Genomic DNA, 23,991 nt, shown 5'->3' on the forward strand with positions numbered 1-23,991 from the left:
ATGTACTTGCATGTAGTGACAGTGATGTTTTCATTAATTAATTTATAAAATATATTTTTGTTGTTTTCAGAGAGGAAGGGAGAGGGAGAGAAAGGTGGAAACATCAATGATGAGAAAGAATCATTGAGCGGCTGCCCCCTGTACACCCCCTATTGGGGATCAAGCCTGCACCCAGTCATGTGCCCTGACTGGGAATTGACCCATCACCTCCTGGGCTATTTTAATTTTTTTTTAGAGAGAAAGAGAAGCATCGATCCGTTGCCTCCCATACATGCCCCAACCAGGGATCAAACCCACAACCTGACCAGGAACGGAACCCACCACCTTTTGGTGTACAGGAAGATGCTTCAACCAGCTGAGCCACACTGGCCAGGGCTTAACAGTATTATTTTGGAAGAATATATGGCTCTGATAATAGCATTTCGACAGTATTTAGGCATAATCTTGTTTGTACAAATGAAGCAAATTTAGCCATACTAGCGTATTTTCACGGCCTATAAATATCAACTGAATTTTTGATAATCTGATGTTTTTGAGAAACACCCAACCAAGAACAGCGATAAGTGGAGTAACATCAGCAAGATAGTCAAATAAGATGTCCTAGACCAGTGATGGCGAACCTATGACACGCGTGTCAGAGATGAAACGCGTGTCAGAGGTGACAGGCAAACTCATTTTTGTGGTTGATTTTTCTTTGTTAAATGACATTTAAATATATAAAATAAATATAAAAAATATAAGTCTTTGTTTTACTATGGTTGAAAATATAAAAAAATTTCTATATGTGACATGGCACCAGAGTTAAGTTAGGGTTTTTCAAAATGCTGGCACGCCAAGCTCAAAAGGTTCGCCATCACTGTCTAGACTCATCTGGCATCCATCCATAGACAAAGTGCCTTTGTGGGAGCTGTGGGATCCAGCTCCATTTGCCAAGGGGCCTGGGAGGAGCCTCACACACCTGTGCATTGGGTAAAACAAATACAAATCATGGTCCCGGCCATGAACCCTAAAGGCAATTATGAACCAGCTCCAGCCCCTTTTGGCTGAGGTCCGGGAGCCCGTGGAGAATATTGACTTAGACAATCAGCTACAAAGAAATCCTGCCATTTGCAACATGACTAGACCTTGAGGGCGTTATGCTAAGTGAAAAAATTAGAGAGAGAAAAATACTGTTTGATATAACGCATGTGGGATGGTAGTTGCCAGGGGCTGAGGGGGAAGTGTTGGTCAAAGAGTACAAATTTCTAATTATAAGATGAATAAGTTCTGGGAACCTAATGTACAGCATGGTGACGAAAGTTAATAATACCGTATTATATACTTGAAAGATGCTAAGACAGATCTTAAATGTTCTCTCCACAAAAAGGAATTGGTAATTATGTGAGGTTTGGAAAGAATAGGATATGCACATATTACAGCTTCGTGTTCATTTGTAAACTGGGTACAAAACAAAAGTCTTTTCTCCCAATAAGAATTATGAGATCAATTTACAGCATTTTCACATTATACATTATGTTTCAAGTTAAAGAGGATGTTTTAAAATGTTACTAAGAGAAACTATCCAAGTATCCAGCAGACACTAAAAAATCCTTCAAGGTTTTAAGGTAGTGCTGTCTAGTAGAATTTTCTACAATGGAAATGTTCTATAGCTGCATTTCTCAGTGTGGCAACCAGTAGCCACATGTGGCTATTAAGCCCTTGCATTTTGCCTAACACAACAGAGGAACCAAATTTTTAATTAAGTTAGTTTAAATAAGAATTTAATAGCCACATGGGCTTGTGACTACCGTAATGGATGACACAGGTTTAAGGTAAGACCTTAATGAAGTACAAAACAGCTTTTTCTGATATTCTAGATCTAGAAATTATTCTCTTGCTATTGATTCTGAACTATTACTGTTAGAGAAGACTTGTCAATCAAACAGTGTCCACACACACATTCTCTATGGCTTCATTAACCTACATGTTGGCAAAAACATGAGAGCTCTACATTATTCTGAAATGCCACTGGTGATAAATGAAAATACACTGGGAAGGAAAATTTTAAATTGCTCAAATCATCTTTCCAGCCAACATTTTGAAAGCAAATTTTCTTTAGATATTTGAATGATAATGGAATTTCTGATGAAACAGTGAGGTCTGGAATCTTATATGGGGAATATAATTGCTAATTTGCTTTCTTGTCAGTTACATCTGAAGACAGAGATAGTTGTACATAAGGGGCATGGCCTCTGCCAGCGCATGGAAGTAGGAGGATACATAATCCCCTAAACAAAGAAATTCACCCGCTTGGTTCCCCTTGTGACTCTTGGTGCACTCGGCTCGTGACTCTTGTGATTCTTGGCTTCCTCATTTTGCCTGGATGGCCCACAGCCATGCGGACCCCACAATGGACTGCAAGACGGCAGTGGGAAACACACGCTAAACTACCCTGATGCTGGACTGGACCCGCTCCAACATGGAAGGGAAAGTCTGGACACTGGCTCTGCTTCCAGCTCTATTGAAATCCCAGCTACACTTCTTCTATGACTGGAATAGGAAATGGGACTTTGGAAACCCAGGGATATAATTCCATAGAAATAAAGCTTTCTATTATGTCTCATCATCCCGTGTGAGTCTCAGAAAATTCCTTTTCTTGGGATATCACAAGAATCCTGCTCCCAGCAGTAACTGGGGAAGACAAGGCACATGCTGCTCTGATAACTACAAAAAAATTATTTGTTGTAAAATGTGTTAATTTTCTAGAATACATGAAGGGTAAGGCCATTCAACATATATTGAGTATCTTCTATGTGCAACTTCACAAAAAAACGTTTTCCTGTCAAATGCAAGTAACAACAAATTGATTTAGAAAAAAGTTGCATGCAATAGATGTTCTTAATTTATAGCAACTAACTGTTCAAACCAAGGTCCCCATTTACTTAATAATGTTGCCAAATTGTATACTCTTTCTTAGTATAAAAGCAAAAACAGTTATAAAACATGCTGTTCTCAAGAATTAAGTAAAGAAAAGAAAAAACCAATACAAGATCTCTAGGAAAGAAAACCTCTATGGGTGAAGTGGTAATGTCTGTTTATAATTTATTAAAGAGAAATCTTTAAAACAGAGATGTTGATGATCTTAAAGCACTCACAAGTATAGAGCTCACTAGTTATGAGCTGGCGTTGGGAGTTTACTTGTAGACTTCCCCGAAGATTTTATTGCTCTTTTTGTAACAATTTCTAAATCAGAATTAGAACTATACATGCTGCCATAAATGTAAGATCTACCAACTGTAAGAATGAAATCACATTTCTGCCTGTAAGCATTGACTTTTTCTGAGCTTAATAAGTAAGAAAGCATCTAACTGGAACCTCGCCTATCTGGCTCAGGTCTTCTCTCCACACAGCTGTCAGTGTAAGTTCTCTAAAATGCCTCATCCCGTCACCAAGCTTACAAACAATTCATGGCATCCCAGTGCCTGCACGATAAAATCTGAACTCCTCAGTGAGACACAGGGGACCCTCTGATCTGACTTCTGCCTACCTCCTATATCTTCTGCTGCTCTTTGCTTTTTACTTTTAGCCCTCCCTAACTGCTGACTTCCTGAGATATTACCCTGTCTCCTGTGCCTTCGCTGCACCATGTACTTGGCCTGGAATGCCTGCACGTCTCTCACTTCCCCAATCTGTCTGGCTAACTCCAATTTCCCTTTTTAGACTGATCATATAAAGCTTTTATTAGTGAGAAAGAAAAAAGCATCCTCAGGCTATTGTCACCTGAGCTTGCCTGCTTGTAACAACTAGGTCCTGGTGTTCAACCATCGAACTTGAACAAAGCCATTCTATAAACATGATGGAATGAGACAAAAACAAGACCACTCTATAATCATGTCTGAACACAGACAAAATAAGAATGCTATGAACCACAAAAAAGGAGCAAAAATCTCCTCTACTGGCTAACAGCTTTAGCCCACCTTCTAGAAAAAAATTAAGATAATTATAGAATTGCTACTGACACCAAAACAGTTCTTTAAATCCTCCCCAAAGTCAATGAATCCAAGTCTAAATTATAACAAGCTCCTAATTCTCACTGAGATGCCCTATGGTTCCTCATGATGTGCTTTCTCTCTCACTAAAACAAATCAAGAAACCCAATTCTGTTCCGCTATAGGTATGTTCGTAATGATCTTTGGCAGGGGGGCACGGATACCAGAGGACTTATGACATGTCCCAGGCTGGCTGAGACGCCCTGCCTTCTGTTTCAAAGATTTCCTGTGCATCTGTTTTTTAAAAAAATATTACTTAATTTATGTAATTGATTTTAGAGAGAGGAAGGGAGGGAGCTGGGGGAGAGGGAGAGAGGGAGGGAGAGAAACATCCACCAGTTGCCTCCTGCTTATGGGATCTAACTGTAACTTGGGTATGTGCCTTGACCAGGAATTGAACACGCCACCTTTTGGTGTACAGGACAACGCTCCAACCAACTGAGCCACACAGGCCAGAGCTTATGTGTCTGTCTTACGGCACTGCATCATGCAGACTACACTATATTGAAATTCTGTTCATTCATGTCTGTCTCCCTCTGGAGATCACAGATCCCACAAGAACCATGTCTTGTTCATTTTCTTTCTCTTATCTTTTAAGCTCTCAGTACCTGACAAAGAAACTAGGACATTGTAAATTGTCAAAAAATGTTTAAAGGATGAACAAAGTACAGCAGATGATCTAGATCTCTTGGATCCAAGATTTAAAGGTGAAGTTTCACGAAACACATTATTTTATGACATTTCAACTATGATATCATCTGATTTAAGAATGCAGTTTGGGGTTCTATGAAACTTAATCCTTCTAACTCCTCTTGCTTCTGAATATTCTACTTTCTGAAACATATGAAAGAACAAATTAGCCGTAGGTTTGGATAATGGACAGATTTAGACACACATGAAGTAGAGAAAGCTTTGGAAAAAATCTAAAACTAAAAAGTTTCATAAGTCCATGAAAATAATAATAGAAGCTCGCTGTTGCCCAGCAATGCTGAGAAAATGTGACAAACATATAAAGTTTTATGTGGCAAGACCTGTTAACATGGCATTAAATTCTTTTTATTGGTTTCTTCAAGGAAAAAAGTGGGTGATACATTTGATTAACATCATGAAGGACACTAAGATCTCAAAGTAACTTTCCTTATTACATCGCTGATTTCTTCTAATTTTTTGCTGACCTTTGGCAAAGAACAAGATATGCCATATTTTTCTAAAGTTCAGCAGTTTGTAGATACATTTGTAGCAAAATTTAAAAACTTAAAAGAAATGTAAATGAGTAAATGTTTAAATTCTACCTGCCTATACTTTCTATAAACATTGAAAATATCAATAGTGGTAACTTATTGGGCAAAAGTTTCAAATGAATTATTTTATGTTCTTAAACTAATAAAGTGACTCTGAAGCCATTAATAAAGCTAAGAAAGGACTATATATATTTTAATTTTTCCTAATGATTTCAGATTATCTTTTATTTTCCCCAAAAGGCAAATATATATATTTTTAATCCTCACCCAAGGATATTTTTCCATTAATTTTTAGAGAGAATGGAAGAGAGAGGGAAAGACAGAGAAATATTGATGTGAGAGAAACCCAGTGATTAGTTGCCTCCTGCATGCACCTTGACCAAGGTGGAGCCTGCATTGAAGGTGCATGCCCTTGACTAGAATTGAACTCAGGACCCTTCGGTCCACTAAGCCAACGCAACTAGGGCCAAATATTTTGTTTTCATGGCTTGAGTATTTCTTATATTAAATTATGACAGACTTTTATTTCTGACTTGCTACTGTGTTTGATTAAGTGATAGAAATCTAGCTTTAATAAGATGTTTTTTTCTAAAGATCTACTGTAGAGGGGCAAATAAGTATATATATTAAATATGCTATCATCATTAAATCACACTCATTTAAAATACAGATAAAAACATACTAGTTTTCTAACAGCTACCATTTAGAATCCTATTAATAAAAGCCTATGTGGTCGTGATGCCCTCACACCATAACGAGTGATCACCAGGAGATTGCATGCACATTGGGTGGGCGGGGCTTGATGCTGCATGCACAGCACGGAGGCAGGTCCCTCGGCTCCGGCCTACCTTTTTGGAGCAATCCATCGAGGAGCCCCGGATGGGTGGGTGGGACCTACCTCTTTGGGGTGATCAATCGCGGGGCTCCTGCACTGTGAGAGCACACAGGCCAGGCTGAAGGACCCACCACCCTGCCCCCTGGTGCACGAATTTTGTGCACTGGGCCTCTAGTGTAGCTATAAGATTCCTTTCATAATAACACATTTTATTTTCTACTAATTAAGAAGAAAACATATTTAAGATTCGCCTGATAATTACTCTAGAACAGTAATTTTCAACCAGTGTGCCACAAGAATTTTCAAAACATGCAATATCTGACTATTTAGTCAGGAGCACTGACCTCTTTTCCCTTACCACAACAATAGCCATCTGGTGTAAAGAATCAAAATTATACTATTTCTTTGGTCAGATTAGCAAAAAATATATACATTTTTTCATCTGCTACAGAATTTTGGTAATTAGTGTGCCATAAGATGAAAAAAGTTGAAAACTGCTGCTCTAGAAGGTTTAAAATAACTTTAAAAATTAATTTTTTCATAGGTTTTAGAGAGAATTAGATTTTCTCCAGCAAAACAAACCAATACTTTGTACATTTATTTCATTTGCCTGTTCCATTTTGCCTAGAGCATGCATAATGAAAATATCTGTTAAAAACTGGGATCTTCGGCTTCTGGTTAAGATGGCAACGTGGTAAAAAAACAAAAACAATTGGTATTTTATTTCTGAAGAAAAAAAGTTTCAAAATTATTTTTAAAATATGCCAAAGTCAATACCTGATTTTTTAACGATGAAAGAATGTATTCCTTTTCCTGGTGAGAGATTGTCTTGTGCGTTTCTGGTGTATTACTAACTAACCAGATCCATAAAACAAACCAAATGATTCCAACAATACCTTAAAATAGAAAAATAATAAATAAAATTAGAATGCACCAACAGTAGTTTTTACAGTGTTGAAAAAATTATGTAATTATAAAATCAATGTATATTGGTTTCAGTTTAGTTTTTATTTCAAGTTCCTCTCATAATTCTTTAATGGGATAATTGCTATCTGTATTATTTCCTATACATTTTGAAGAGAACAACTTTTGACCATATGACTCTGCCTTTCAGAGTATACCAGACAAATCTTTTATTTTTATTTATTTGCAAAAGTTTATTTAGAAAGTCAGAGGTAGAAGAAGTGAGCTATAGAACCAGCTGAGCTTTGTGGGCTCAGGAAACAAGTTAGAGACAAAAGAAGGGCCCTAGACCTGGGGAGCAGGATGGGGGTTGGCTGGAGGGGGTCAATGGGGGAAAAAGAGGACATATGTAATACTTTCAAGAATGAAGAATTATTAACAAAAAAAGAAGAGACCCCCCTCCCCCCAAAAAAAACCACACCAAACCCCCAAAAAACCACACCAACAAAAACAAAAGAAGGCCCTGGAGCTTAGGAAAAAGAAAGGCAGAGAGACAGAGAGGGGAAAAGGCATGGGTGTGCTCCAGAGAGAGAAAGAGCAAGCTGACAAACCTTTTAAAATATAAATTTCCACAAGCTATTATTTCCACAGGTATCTGCTTTGTTTTGTGTTGGTTTCCTTTTGTTGTGATTGCAGTTAGATTTCCTGCATAAAATGTCTTTGTGGCAATCTAATTTATTGAAAACATGTATCACTATGCTAATGATACTGAGAAGTAAAAGGCCCTGAGACAAAATTAAAACTAACAAGTGAAAGCTTCCTACCTTGCTTGAGAAGAAAATTTTCAAAATATACATTTTTATAATATTCAACATAGTAATTTTTGATAGTAAGTATAGCTTTAAGTCTTGGATTCAACAGCAGTTTCTATTGAGAAATATCCCCACACTAATATCAGGTCAAAACTCAGCCAGATCATTTTGACCATATCAACTTGAAAAATAGGTTATCAGTGTTTTAGAGCTTTGTGATTTTGGAGATGATTACTTCAGTGAGTTGGAATATATATATTTTAACCAATTATAAGACTACTATTACATTTTGGATTCGTTACACTATAATTTTTGGTTAAAATTTTCAATGAACTTACCAAAAAAGTAGAAGACATAAGTCCAATCCATATAGACGCAAATTATTCCAGAAAGAGGGAGAGAAACTACTGTCCCAAGCTGTGCTCCTAAAATAACAACAAAGACTTTGTAAACTTTGGAGAGATGAACAAAGACTTTGTTACCCATTTATTGCTAAAGAAGATGGGTAACAAGTAATGGAGAAGAGAAAGAATGATTCAGATCCTACAAGAACTGAATTAGTCACACGTAAATACAAACAATCCATTTTCTTAAGGAATCATTTACCAGAAAATCCACAATATGTAAAATGTATACGTTAATATGTACTTCCATTAGTTACAACTATGTAGCTATTGCATTAGAAGGCATCTATCAATATAAGACCTATTATAATATGAATGGGTAAATGTCACATGTGTTAGGAATCCAGGCATCTGAGGTTCAAAGGTGGTCTCTAAGGCTGATAAACATAACCTACAGCAGCATACTTAATGAAATAAGAATGAAACTTGTAATAATCTAATTTGTCCACAATATGTTACAAACAATTGTTTCAGAGAAATAAATAAAATTAATTTTAACTGCCATACACAAGACACCTTAGTGGGTATGATCGGAGCTAAAATAATCAGATATTGTTTCTTGGCTCAAGTTGTGGTCTTAATATTATTCTAGTAGCCCGGTGCACAAATTCACGCATGGGTGGGGTCCCTTGGTCTGGTCGGCAATCGGGGGTGATCAGGGCCATCTCGCCCAGTCCCGATTGGGGCCAGCTGGCCAGGGGGAGGGACTATGGGAGGTTGGCCAGCCACAGGAGGTTGGCTGGGAGCACACTGACCTCCAGGGGGCACCTCCTGCATTGAGCATCTGCCCAATGGTGATCAGTGCGCATCATAGCAACCAGTCAACCAGTCGTTTGGTTGCTTAGAAAGTGTTAAGTGTCACAGAGCAATATGAAAGTTCAAATATGAGACAGATCACCTCTGACTTTAAGAAGTCAGGAAAAGATATAAGAAGCAGCAGTGGGCTTTGAAAAGATGGCTAAAATTTAGACCCATAGAAACAAGGTAAGAAGATACAGAGGGAGGTGTAATAGGATGAGTCAAGAAAGTAGAAAAGCAGAGAGTGGATTTGGGAACTCTGGTTGAAGGGAAAGAAGATAAAGGCTGGAAAAACAAGTCGAATAGTTACTGAATATGTTCTCCATGCCAGGTACTATGTGCCAGGGCATAGGCTGATTGACGTGTGTGGAGAGTGGCTATAGTGTTCGGACAGGATCAAGCCTTGGATTGACTTGTGGCAAAGCCACATACAAGTCCCAGCTTGGAGGGCAAAGCCCTTCCAGCACGGTTATAGCCAAAGGCTATAGTTGTAAGCTTGACCTTATAGTTGGACCCTACAGTTTGAGGTAGCTAAGAGATGTGGGCGGCGGGAGGTGCAGTAAGTGCTGCCAAAACAAAGCTAGATAAAACTTCAGAGAATGGCAACAACAGGAAAGCAGCAGATTTGAAACTCACAAGAACACTGTAAACATCTTGTCCTTGTTTTGCTTTGTGTGACCTGACTATAAAATAAAGCTTTGGCTTACAGGCTGTGTCAGTGTATCCTCAACCAGGCACAGTGATCCATCTATCCCCAAATGTATTCTCTTGTCTGTTTTCTTTAATCCTTTACCACCCCTCCTCAGGTTCACCACTGACCATGCTGGACATGGTTCAGACATGAAGTGGTGAAGCGTATAAAAAATGTTGACTAATAATTCGAGGTTAGACTGTATTCAATTGGTGAAGGGGAACCGCAGATAGTACCTGTTCTTGAACTTATAATCAGATTTCTCATGTTAATTTCTATACAGCTGTAAGAATCATCTTCTTAAAATATAAATTGGATTATGTCTCTCTTTTGATTAAAAACCTCTGATATCTATGCCCTAGCAGGGTGCCTCAGTTGGTTAGAGCATCATCCCATACACCAAAGGTGGTGGGTTCAATTCCTGGTCAGTGCACACACCTAGATTGTGAATCTGATCCCTGGGTCAACCGATTGATGTTTCCCTTTCTCTCTCTCTCAAAATCAATAAAAACATTTCCTTGGGTGAGGATTGAAAAAAAAAAACAAAACCAAAAACTAAGACCCTCTGATATCTCCGCATTCTATCTTGGAAATGAAAATCCTCATTCTTTCCTGTAGCCTATAAGGCCTGATATTATCTGGCTCTTGTCTATTTCTCTAAGCTTTTATGTAATATTCCTTTTATTCATTATGTTCTAGCCACTTGTAGTGGTTTTTCATTTCTTTGAACCCTTATGTATTTCCTGCCTGAGAGCCCTTGTACATGTTGTTCTGATGGGCTGGAATGATCTTTTTTCTGCTCTTTGCATGACTAGTTCATTCTTACCCTTTAGATTTTAGCTTGTAAGTCACCACAGAGAAGCCTTTCTGTATTTAATAGCAGTCAGGTAAAAAAGATTTAATTCAGTTAATAGAAGGCTCGAATTCTTGTGTAATCTGGTAAAATTATAATTCATATATAAAACCTATACTATCTCACTTATAGATAAAAATGATGGCAAGTAAATGCATAGAAAAAAGATGTATGAAGAGAGGGGTTGAGAGTCATGATATGTGCATTAGACGATAAAATCAGAAATCACAATTTAAGAATGAGCCTTCAATTTTCCAGCCATAGGACTTTAGAAAAAAACATAGCATCCTCACACTGGCTGGTTTTGCTCAGTGATTAGAGCATTGGCCCTCAGACTGAAGGGTTGGAGGTGGATTCCGGTCAGGGGCATGTGCTTCAGTTGCAGGCTCAATCCCCAGCACAGGTTGGGGAGCATGCAGGAGGCAACCAATGGCTGTGTCTCTCTAACACAGATGTTTTTCTCTGTCTTCCCCCTCCATTCCACTCTCTCTAAAAACAAAATCAATGGGGAAAATGTCCTCCGGTGAGGATTAACAACAATAAAAAACCCCCACAAAAAACCCCATAGCATTTTCTATACCAGCTAGAGGCCTGGTGCATGAAATTCATGCACTTGGGCGGGGGGGTTCCTCAGCCCGACCTGCACCCTCTTGCAGTCAGGGAACCCTCGGGGGATATCCGACTGATGGCTTACTGGGCCTAAGCTGGCAGTCAGATATCCTTAGTGCTGCCACAGAGGCAGGAGAGGCTCCTGCCACCGCCACTGTGCTCACCAGCCATAAGCCTGGCTCAGGGCTTCTGGCTGAGTGGTGCACCCCTATAGGAGCACACTGACCACCAGGGGGCAGCTCCTGAGTTAAGCATCTGCCGCCTGGTAGTCAGTGCACATCATAGCAACCAGTTGTTCCACCGTTTGGTTGATTTGCATATTAGCCTTTTTTATATAGGATATCTGGGAAGTCAACATTTTTAAAAATAAATTATGGTAGAAGAAAATAACATTAGTTAGTTAAGCCACATTGCTTTATATAGTTGAGCCAAAGAAAAAAATGAAAAATAAAGTTATACCCCCAAAAGTTAATTTTCCCCCAAAGGAGGCATCTGACATTATATGATATGAGGCACTTTTCTCCAAGGTTGTTATGTACATAACCAATTATAGCAAAATTTTTTATAAGAATAGTTATCTCACCTGCATATGAAATGCTAAGAAGCTTGCTTCTTTCAAGAGGGGGAGCCCAAGAAGACCACATGGCATGCATGGCTGGAAATGTAACACCCTGAGGAGGGGAAAGGATATTTCTGATGAAATATAAGGTAGTTGTGCTAATGTTTTAAATTCAGTTGAATTTTATTGCAAGAGAAATTTCTGGATAAGAATCAAACCAGAATCGGGTTCCATAAAGGGAAATGTCTTTATAGTGTTAAGTGACAATACCTTATATGAAGTACTTTCAAAATCTGAACAATGATTTGTGAATTCTATCAACTGATTTGAGGACTAAGGTAAAGGTTATAATAAATCTAAAAGAACAGACTGAATGATGACATAAAAGATCCCTCTCAAGGTTAATTTTACTCATTCACTTTATTAAAGGCCTGAATGAAATGGAAATGTTACCAACATATATAACTTTTTAAAAATTATTTTTTAAATATATTTTTATTGGTTAGAAACATCGATCAGCTGCCTCCTGCACACCCCCTAGTGGGGATCGTGCCCGCAACCAAGGTACATACCCTTGACCGGAATTGAACCTGGGACCCTTGAGTCCGCAGGCCGAAGTTCTATCCACTGAGCCAAACCAGACAGGGCACCAATATAACTTTTAAAAATACTGAGCTAATACTTTGGGATACTGGAAGAAATTTAAGTTGATTTTAATTGATAAAAAAAAAATGGTCTGGGGGGGGTGGGGAATACATTCAATTACAGTGTGTATAGTCTTTGTGTAGTCTCAATCTCCTTGAACTTCAGTTTCTTTATATGTAAAACAGATGCTCCCTATCTTGCATGATTGTTGTAAAAATAAATGGTACTAGTGCTATTATTAATGGAGAGAAGAATATATGCTTTATTACTTTGTACTTTCTGCTAATTCTTTCCCAAAGAAGAAATACTAATAGAAGCAAAAATGACTAATAGAAGCAAAAATGACTTAGGCAGCATTCCAAATAGGCAATAATCTGTATCATGGAGCAAGAGGAGGAGTCATTATAGAATAAATCATAAGACATTCAGAAATGTCTACCAAGATTATATTGTGGAAAACTTTATTATAAAACCCTAGGCACAATGTAGGTATATTTTATGGTGAATCAGATGCTAGGGATGAGAGATGCTGACCTAATTTTATGGATGAGGCGATGTACATGTGATACATATTAGAAGAATAAAGAAAGACAAAGAGCCTCAGAATAAACACAACTTAAATTCTATTCAGAAATAAAATAGTCACTTGAGATAGCAGTAGTAATACAATTAATATGTTATAGTGCTAAATTAGTAGCATCATTAGAAAGTGTGCTAAAATATGAGAATACATGCTGCAAGGAGATTCAATACCTGGAACAGAGAAAATATGCTACAATTAAGTATAATCTACTTAGGTAAGGAGAAGAGGAACCTGGTATTACAGGGATAATTTTTATTTTGTAGTTAAGAGGGATTTACTTAGTACATCACTATTTGATAAGGACAAAATAAAAATGTTTGGATGAGTGATCAAAGCTTAAATTAATTTAGTACTTGGCAATTTCCAAAGTACTCTAGCAATCGTTATCCATTTGAGCTGTGATTGAATATGGGGCAGGTATTTTAGTCCCAATTTTTAAAAAAATGATGGAATTGAGGCCTAGACATTAGGACTTACCTAACATTTTCACAGTGAAGGTATTATTCAAACTCTGTTTTTATGACTCCAGTTAATGGTTTTCTAACATAGCATAATATATTACTACCTGAAATAACTTCATGCTCTACACCAAATCCAGAGGCCACTATTTTGCTTGGGTTAGAGAAGTGTTAAGAGAGAGAAAACTAATCTATGCCTTGGTTTCATGGGTAGAAGTTAAAAGAAACAAAAAGAAATCCTTATTTAAAGATGGAGGTACAAAAAGGAAATGCTAAGGAGAAGTGGAAAGAAAAAAAGATAAGGAATTAAAAAATTTTAAAATGATAAATATCTTAGGAGGGGAGGAAGAAAAGACATAAAAATTAATAATTCTAAAAGCAACAGAAAGAACAGAAGAATCACAGAAACAAAGAAACTTACATAAAATGACAAATAAAATAATTTATCTAAGTTAAAGCACCAGAAAAAAAGAACAAATGATATAGAGGAAGTTCTTTGAATAAGCAACAAATTTAAAAGTAAAAAGGTAATTCAATAATCTACTGTGTAAAGTGTGTTTTAGGTGCAATCATTGACACAGCAGAGATAAACTATGGCAAAAGTTCCAGAGGTCTGTCTTAACTGTTTTAATAGTGTTTTATTTTATTAGCTCCTAAAGTAAAAGAGAGAGCTATGGAATGTCTCCTGGAAAATGTTTTCTCTGCTCTTTCAGTAAAGCTTCCAATGTCAGGGTGCTCCCACTCGAGACTTTATTGACCATAAAGGAAATCTACTCAGGTGATTTTCCAGTTAATCATCTTTCTCATTAAAAAATAAATCCCTATTATCTTCCAATATTAGTTTTTGGTTCATATTCATACCAAAGAATGGTATCTTTAAAAAGACAAGAAAGGTATATAGAGCAAGAATAAAACCAGAAGAGAGAAAAAAATTACCTCTCCTAGTCCTTCCAGTGCTCTGAGTGCAATGAGAGCTCCAACTCCGATATCTGCAGCAATGGGCGTAAACAGGGTGAAGACAGCAGTGCCAAGGATCCCAAATCCTAGCAGCAGTTTTCCCCCCACTTTGCTGGCAATATATCCTCCAGGAATCTGTGTGATGATGTAGCCATAAAAAAAAGAACCAAGAATCCATCCTTGAGTTTCTGCATCCCATTTGTACCTTTTACCCTATAAAGAGTAGAAGGGAGGAAAAAAACACCAACCTTATAAGACCTTCATTAAACAGCTCCTTTATCTTACTGGCATGTAAGTACATAAAAATGTAATTCTGAACCACTTTTTTAGACTGAAGAACACACAAACTTTCTACAAGGTAGGCGAGTCACCATGACACAGGCATGCAGTTTCTTATCTAGAAGTGAATGGAAAATAATTGAAAGACAAAAACTTCAAGAAGGCTTGCTATTTTATGAAACTAGATTACAGGATGAGTTGCAGAGGTTTTGTAATGATCAGGACCAAGAAGGCTCAAAAAAGAGGTACAGGCTTAATCCAGAAAACTACTAAATAGGCTACTGTAATGGCTGAGCCAAGCTTTGAAGCCAGGCCTGGGTTCCAGGCTAGCTCTATTACTTACTGGATTTATGTTCTGGGAAGAATAAATGAAAATGCACATAAAATAAGGCCTGACACATAAGCGTTCACTTAATGTTGGATGTTAGTATACATAAATATGGATCATTAATATCTCCCCATTTCAGACCAAGCACTTGAATAAGCATACAGAACAATACAAAAGAACAAGAATTTAAACCAAGCCACAAACTTCCCACAAACTTCATGTGAATAGGAAATGTTTAATTAGTAGCTGCACATAGTAAGGTAATAATGAAGATTTAGAAAGTGATCTGAATATTTGACATTTTTAATAGCTGTATAACCGAGAAAAAGTGTCAAGAACCATTCCAGGATTTCTCTTTATAAGGCAGATGAAGATAAGTAGCTAGATCAACAAAAGCACTTGCAAAAGGGAAAGATACAAAACAAATCCCTAATTATCCTTGTTTATGTTACCAATTTGTAGTGTATCTGTACAATTTTAGGACTTTAGTTATACAGTTATATGTCAAAGGTTGGCATGGGCGAAAGTGGGTGACATGTACCCAAATATGTATTTAGCAACATTAGTTAAGTCAAATGTAAAGATTTTTTGTACATGTGCTTCCTTGGGTAAGAAAACCTTGCTTGAATGCTTTCATTTGTAAATGGCAGTGGAGACTCACCCAAGTGTGATCTGGCTCCTTTGTGAGCACTGAAAATGGATGAAAATATACTCATAAAAAAGGACACCAGGCTTTTCTCCCTGTATTGTCTCCCTGTGTGATAAGCAAAATAAAATACAGTCACGTGCCACATAATGACATTTCAGTCAATAAGGGGCTACATATAGTCAAGTGGTACCATAATATTATAACGGAGCTGAAAATTTCCTTTTGCCTAGTGACACTGTAGTGCAACACATCACACAAACACTTCACATTGTGTTACTATTGCCTACAGTATTTCGTACAGTAACATGCTTTATAGGTTTATAGCCTAGGAGCTGAAGGGGAACTGAATTTGTTACCCCCAAATATGTCTATTTGGCATAAGGATTATGCTAGGCTGGTTAACTTTATTTTAAACAGCATATATGGGAGAAGCTCTGAAAACCAAGTAGAAGTTACCCTGTGAAGAGATAGCCAAAAAACATATATCCATAGCCCACATTTGCAAACAACAGCGTGATGAAGGCCAGGAGGGGGAAGGGGGACATCTGTAATAGTGTCAACAAAAATAAAACAAAGGACATTTAGATTTTAAGAAATCTCCATTTGTAAGGGTGTTTTGCTCTCTATACCTGGAAGGTGGGGATGACCTCATCTCAGTGAAGAAGTATATGACTTAAATCTCCATAACAAACTTACTCTTGTGTACTGGGCTTTTCCTTTATTAGATTGACAAACAAGCAAACTTCCTACAAGGTAGATGAGCCACCATGATACAGACAATTTCTAGAAGTGGATGGAAAATAAATGACTCCCTAGACCCCCAACATCTTCTTTTGTCTTTAGCTGAAGATGATCTTTAAGGTAGTGGCTTCAGCCATTTTGACAGTTTACTCAGTTTTCCTGTCTCTCCCATGTTTAAAGGAAGTGTACATGCTATTAAACTTTTGTTTGTTTTTCTCCTGTTAATCTGTATTTTATTACAGGGCTGTTTAGCCAAGAACGCTTAAGGGTAGAGGTAAAATTATTTTTCCTTCCCTACAAAAATAGTTTAGGTGTGTAGTAGGCTATAACATCTAGATTGGTGTAAGGGCACTCTCTAACATTCACACAATGACAAAATCACCTAATGATGCATTTCTCAGAATGAATCCCTGTCATTAAGTGGCACATGACTGTATTCAAAGTGTTTAAAACTCAATTCTGAACAAATGATAAATACAATGATCAATTCCACTGTGAGGCAGGCAAAGTGACTTAAATGACTTAGTTTAGGCTTGTATAAATTTTGGAAAAGAATCTCCTAAGAAATTGATCTAATCTTATTTTTCATCCTGTAGTTTAGATGATCTAAGCTCTCTTGCAACAGTAGCTTTACAAGTAAAACAGCTATTAAATAATAGACCCATAAAAACTATTCAGCAATACATTAAACAATCAAATTTTCTGGTGTGAGGGAAGAAGAAATTTTCTTTTACCCTCCTAGGTTCTTTCAGCTTCTAATAATTAGATCTACATGAGACAGATTAACAAATTTAATTACCTCTGTGTGAGAACCCACGTACTAGTACATGAGTCAGAGATCCCACATACATGAGAGGTTCAGAAACAGAAAGGGAAAATGATCTATAATAATAAAAGCATAATATGCTAATTAGACCAGATGTCCTTCTGGACGGCCGAGCCCCTCACACGAATTTTGTGCATCGGGCCTCTAGTGTATATATAACCTGCTGAAGTAAGGATAAGGTAAGGCACTTAGGAGCTTCAGAGGAGAGGAAGGTTATTGCAAAACAATAAGAACAGACATGTTCAGTAATTAAAAGTTTGCCCTGGTTATTTCTGGTAATAACTCTTATTATGGGCAAGGCCCCCCATTTAAATTCTATAAGGGAGTAGTAAAAGTTTCTCACAAGGCTGCAACTCAAAATAATTCACATGCCAAAGGGGCACATCTTGGGGTGGCCTCTTTTGAACCCTTTCAGTCCTGCCTTTGAAACTTCCTGAGAAGTTATATTCTAGAAACTAGGTTGATAGATTGTTCCATATCTCAGTAAAAGAGTCTTTGTCTTGAAAATAGATCAGTTTAATTAAACAGTTTTATTTCAGGAACCAGTGATGCAGCTGAGTTCCAAAGTTAGGCCTACGGTGCAAACAATCAAGTATTTAGGAGGAATCCTTATAGAAACAAAAGAAAAACTATAGTTAATGATTGAGCAGACTATAATCCCAGTTTCTGAATTCTGAAAGCAGTCAAGAAGATTTCTAGATATCTGGCTCGAATCATTTTTCAAAGGGATTGAAGGCAGGCAGTGACAATTTGATGGATTTTCTTGGTTTGAAGTTTGAATGTCTCTGGTGATCTTTCTGCAATAGGCAAAAAGATTGTCCGTATAAGAGCTGTAGTGGTGATTTCTCTGAAGCTTCCATCAAGTTGTCCAACTTGAGCTCTTAATGAATGACGTTGGGAAAAGGACAGTTTTAGTTCTCAGTGGTCCCAAGTCACAGGGTTTAAACGACTTCTATAGTTGCATTTCTGGTTTCACAGATTTGTAAGGTAATGGCAACTGTTCTCAATTCCCCAAAGAACTGTGTTGTAACTACAATACAATTGTGACAACTACATCTTCCTAATTTTCTTCTTTTCCTCTGGGTATATATTCTTTATTTTAGCTTAGGGGAGGAGGCTTTTTTAAAAGTTCCCATTGGGCTTTGAATCTTTAGCTTCCAATTTTTCCAAATTTGTTTTGTTAATCCTCAGATGATATTCTTTTCATTGCTTTTCAGAGTGTAAGGGGAGGGGGGAGAGAGAACCATCGACGTGAGAGAGACACATAGATTGACTGCCTCCTGCACACATCCCGACCAGTGGCGGGGAGCAAACGTGCAACCCAGGTATGTGCCCTTGACCGGGAATCAAACCTGAGACACTTTGGCTCATGGGCCAAGGCTCCAACCACTGAGCCAAAAAGTTATTAAATCTTTTCAAGTGTCTTGTCAGGTTTCAGCTTGGACAATATTTCTGGCAGTATTAAACAATATCATGGACTTGTAGAGGCTCAGAACAGGCATCCCCAAATGTGCTACTTTGCAATGTGAATTATTTTGAGCTCAAGGCATTAAGACATTGCAGGCTTATGAGAAACTTTTACCTCTCAAAGAACTAGGGGCCTTGCCCATAATAAGAGTTATTACTAGAAATAACTATGGCCTATCTATAGGGCAGGGCAAATTTCTAATTCTAAACATCTTCTCTCCCTATAGTTCTGTAATGACCTCTTGAAGCTGCCCCCAGGGCCTCTTCTCTTATACTTGGTCAGAGTGCCTTATATAGGCTATCCCCCCAAAATGTATACTCACACTTTGCATAATTATAAAGGAAGTTTATTAAATACATTCCATTTTCAAAATTGAGCTATCAGCTGTTAAAGTGTGAATACATTTTTAGGGGGGACATCTGTATACCTCATTTTAACTTTCTATCCCTGAACCTCTCATGTGTGTAAGGTCTCTCACTCTCTCATGTATGGGGGGTTCCATGTACCAGTAGATGTTTTAAATTTGGTTATTTTCTCTTGTTACTCTGTCTCATGTGTATTTGATTATTAGACCAGCCGAAAGAACCGTGAGGGTAGAGGAAAAGTTTCTTCCTTCCCCACTGAATGAAGAGGATGCAGAAGTCATTGCCTTCCAGAGTCATTTGCTCTGATAGGCAAAAGAAAACACTGACAGTCTGCATGTCCCAGGCAAGCAGAAAGCCACTCCAAGCACTTAGGACACAGGCAATAGCTATCCCTGGGAGAAAGAGGATCAATAATCAATTTGTCTGGATTTGGGAAGGAAGGAACAGTGTGAAACTTTATTTCTCTCTCTCACTGGGCTCATGAGGTAATCCATTTACAAAAACTTTTGGGCATCCTCCCTGAGTTTAAGAATTATCTAATTATGGCCTATAGATTTGGCCTTAGACCAAGGAGTGAAAACTATCTGAGGAAAATCATCTGTAAGGAGTAATGTCAGTCATACAGTCTTTTATTTTAGGTACCTTTTATCTCTTTAATTTCTAATTTGCTCTTTCCAACAATCACTCAATGAAACATTTTTTCTTCTTCTTTAGCATGTCTAATTAATATTGCTTGAGCAGTGAATTTATATGCCTTTCGTTTTATAAAAGGCAGGGGAAATGTTTCCCAGTGAGAGACAATGTCCACCTCTATAATAGATCAGGTAAAAGAGACCCAGTAACTTCACATAAAGCTTGCTTAAACATTCAAATTTTCATAATTTTATCAATCCCTATATTCTATATTATTTTAATCTAATTGAAGCTTGAGTCAGGAGTCCTGGAAGTTTCTCTTTTCTATTCCCTGACCATTTACCCACAATTGTGTAAAAAGGTCCCCAGTGAAAGGTCCACCCAAGAGACCCTGCCCTGTTTTCAATCTTTAACTTGATTAACCAGCCTGACCGCTGCCCCAAATGATTGCTGGTCAGGTTTTCCTGATTTCTGGGCCTCATCCTCCGGAAATTTTGTTTCTTTGCTATGGGGTGGGGCCACAACATTAGTAACAAAGAAACAGAATTTCCGGAGGATGAGGCCCAGAAATTAGGATTTTAAAAAGATTCCCAGGTGATTCTAATGTGCAGCCAAGGTTGAGAACCACTGATCTAAAGCTTTTCACCCTACTGGGACGAGTTCTGTGACTTCAGTTTGTTTTCTCTTTGTTTCACAGTTACAATATTTTAAAACAGGCATTTCATTCTGTTTATTTGATTTGGAAGTCCTTGTCTTTAAGTGCACTTTTAAATGGCCTAATCTAATTGGAACATTAGGCACAATTGCCATTGTAATATTAGGTTACACCTTTCTTGAGGGCTGGCAGCAGTTTGGTAGGACCCTACCTGTAAAAAGAGCTTAGTCCATATTCGTTTGACCATGTTTTAAAGCTTCCAACCTGATGGTTACCAAGCTGAGTTCTTAGGACACAAAAATTTTAGGTTGTCTTTTAGTAAGATTTTGCCAATTTTTTCCTTCCCTTTTTATTCTTAAGCGCAGGACAACTGTACTTCCATTGTTTTTTGTTTTTTTTAAACAGTATCTACAAATATCTACAATTAAGAATGGGTTCGAGTGGACTTTTTTCTTCTAATTTTTGTCCTTCCATCTTTTAAAACTTTTTTATATTGACTTCAGAGAGGAAGGGAGAGGGAGAAAGAAACATCAATGATGAGAGAGAATCATTGATTGGCTGCTCCCTGCATGCACCGCCCCCACTGGGGATCAAGCCTGCCACCCAAGAATGTGCCCTAGACTGGAACTGAACCCGGGACCCTTCACTCCATAGGCCAACCCTCTATCTACTGAGCCAAATTGGCTAGGGATGTTCTTCCATCTTATTAAGCAAACCTTAATGACCAGCAATTATAACAATATGAAAGCTCTCTAAAATTTTTTTCTCTTTCTTTTCAATTTAGAAGTTTTTCCAATTCAAAGGATCCACCATATGATCTTGACAAGTAGAATCTTAATAGCAACTCAAACCAATAAGAACTGGGGATACAAGAGACATCCCCAAAGAAGAGTGCAAAAAGATGCAACCCTGCCCTCGGGTTTGGCTCAGTGAATAGAGCTGCGGTCTGCAGACTGAAGGGTCCTGGTTTTGATTCTGGTCGAGGGCACATGTTCGGGTTGTGCGCTCGATCCCCAGTAGGAGGTGTGCATGAGGCAGCTGATCAATGATTCTCACTCATCATTGATATTTCTATCTCTCTCTTCCTCTCTGAAATTAGTTTTTTAAAAAAGATGCAACTCTCACAAGATAAAATTCACTCCCAGAATTAGAAACAGCCATTCTAAAACACAGGGAATCATGTATTCCCTGATGCCTTATTTATTTGTTTATTTTGGGGAGAGAGAGAGAGAGAGAGAGAGGAACAGAGAAAGAAACCTAGATTGTTGTTCCACTTATTTATGCATCCATTGATTGATGGCTGTATGTGCCCTGACTGAGGCCTGAGACTGCAACCTTGTCATATTGAGATAAGACTCTAATCAACTAAGCTACCCCACAAGGGCCTATGCAGATTTCTTTACTGCAAGAGTTTGGAAATTTAATTTGCTGACATGCAACTGTGAATATCCAAGAGGATGGCTTAATGTTCAACATTTTCCAAACTCACTAGGTCAAGGTAGCTCTTTCTGAAAGGGTGGAATTAGTATAATTGTGGGGATAATAATTTTTAGCATTGAAGAAGATTAAGGAATTTTCCTTTACCCTCAACGTTCTTTTGGCTGGTCTAATAATTAAATCTACATAAGACAGATTAATAAGAGAAAATAACCAAATTTAGTTATATGTGTAGATATGAAAACACGACATACACGAGAGGTTCAGAGACAAAAAGTTTAAATAAGGTTATATAGGGCGTTCTGAACTGAGGATGAGGCAAGAAACCTTTGGGCTTCAGAGGAGAAGGTCACTGCAGAACGATGAAAGCAGATGTTCCATAATTAGAAGTTTACACTCCCTGCCCTGGCTGGGTAGCTCTGTTGGTTAGAGAATCGTCCCCAATACACCAAGGTTGTGAGTTCAATCCTCAGACAAGGCACATACAAGATTCAACTAATGAATGCATAAATAAGTGGAACAACAAATCGATGTTTCTCTCTCTCAAATCAATCAATAAATAAAAGAAGTCTGTCCTTCCCTTACAGATAGGTCATAAAAAGTTATTTCTGGTGATAACTGTTATTATGGGCAAGGCCCCTAATTTGAAATTTTAAAGTATAAGTTTCTTGTAAGCTCACAGGGTCACAACTGCCTTCACCTGAATATAATTTACATACCAAAGTGGCATGTCTTGAGGAGGCCTGTTCTGAACCCCTTCACTGGTATGCCAAACATGTTTTCCAAATTTTCTTCAAGGGTGATATGTTTATAGAGGAAATGACAACTTTTCAAACAGATCAAGGTGTATTATACATGTTACAAGTATCACAGCACAATAGCAAAAGTTAGTTATAAGTTACTGTCCAACCTGTTCCTGGGAAAACACAAAAGAAAGTGATTCAGAATTTACATGAAGAAATGTTTTTGATCTTTTGTAGGATGAAGAAAGACCTTTCAATATTTTTTACTTAGATATATTTTAAGATTAAGATTGCTTGCTTTAAAAAAATAGTACTTACTGTGTGATTATGAATAACTTTAATGGAAGCAGAATGCTCTGCACACTCCTTAGAAGTTCTATTATTTGCTAAAGTTGTATTTGAATCAACCATATCCACTAATGCGACACTCAGATTCACACGTAATGCATACAGAATGAAGAAACCAAAAAAGGCCAAAACTGCTAAGTTGTAACGAGCAGAGCAGCACACTGGAGCTGAAATAAAAGATTGGGGAAAAAGGTTCATTAAAAGAATAACAGATGATATTGACTAAATTACTAAAAAGGTTACCTTTTCGAAGTGCACAAATTAATAAATCATGAATATTTTTCTGAGAATATTATCAGATTAAGCATATCTAAAAACATTTGTCAAAAAGAATTTGTTCCTGGTATCTGCAGTTAATAAACATTTAACACATGCAAGCCTATACTGTAAGAATTTCTTAAAACATGGAGGCAGAGGAGAAACCAAGATGGTGGCATAGGTAATCAATCACCTATACTTGCTGCCTCTCACAACCACACCAAAATTACAACTAAAGGGCAGAACAACTACCACCCAGAACCGCAGGAAAGCTGGCTGAGTTGGAAATTCTACAACTAAAGAGGTGAAGAAAGTGCATTGAGACCAGTAAGAGGTGCAGTGGTACGGAAAGTGCTGGCACCTGGATATGCTGTTCTTTAAACTGGGAGGGAGATACAAGCTCTCGCTTGTCCTGGATTCCAGTTACAGGTGAGACTCTGGGGGACCCAGACACATACGGGGAGAAACTGGACTGTCTGGCATTGGGACAGGAATGTGAAGGCAACTTACTCTTAGAGGTGCTCGAAGCAATCATTGTTCCTGAACCGGTACGCAGGACTTCTCTATTCAGGGAAGCCATTGCTGTTTGCTCTGCCCTGATGATTCCCAGAGACCCTGCCCCTCCCAATTTACAACTCCACCCAAGCTGTGTGCATCGGCTTTTGCATATGAATGGCCTGGCCTTTCGCCTAAAACAAACTGTACCTGGGTCAGAGAGTCCCAGAGATTTCAAAAGAACGCCCAATACCTGGTAGCAGCAGTGGCCTTGCGCCACAGCTGGGCCTCATCTGGGTACTTCCAAACCCCATACCAAGAGGAGGAATCTGCAGATGTCTCTGTAGCTCCTGCTGGGTGGCCCCAGACAGTGGCTGACCTTGCAACTCC

General features: G+C 38.0%; 1 protein-coding gene across 4 annotated transcripts in view; it reads right to left on the minus strand.

Moving 5' to 3' along the window:
- SLC17A5 (solute carrier family 17 (acidic sugar transporter), member 5) overlaps positions 1–23,692 on the minus strand; it is a 52,855-nt gene extending 29,163 nt beyond the window's left edge. For 2 of the 4 annotated variants that reach the window (XM_015569426.1, XM_015569425.1), the window contains exons 1-6: positions 23,617–23,692; positions 22,819–23,015; positions 14,356–14,589; positions 11,758–11,845; positions 8,158–8,244; positions 6,882–7,000 (exon numbers count right to left, since the gene is read on the minus strand). In XM_015569426.1, the coding sequence (XP_015424912.1) occupies positions 6,882–7,000; positions 8,158–8,244; positions 11,758–11,845; positions 14,356–14,589; positions 22,819–23,015; positions 23,617–23,686 (795 nt within the window). In that variant the 5' untranslated portion in view covers positions 23,687–23,692. The remainder of the gene's footprint in view (positions 1–6,881; positions 7,001–8,157; positions 8,245–11,757; positions 11,846–14,355; positions 14,590–22,818; positions 23,016–23,616) is intronic. The other 2 variants (XM_015569427.1, XM_015569428.1) reach the window with 2 other exon arrangements.
- Positions 23,693–23,991: the final 299 nt, after the last annotated feature.

This window comes from Myotis davidii, unplaced genomic scaffold, assembly GCF_000327345.1.
Source record: "Myotis davidii unplaced genomic scaffold, ASM32734v1 scaffold104, whole genome shotgun sequence".
NCBI classification, from domain to species: domain Eukaryota; kingdom Metazoa; phylum Chordata; class Mammalia; order Chiroptera; family Vespertilionidae; genus Myotis; species Myotis davidii.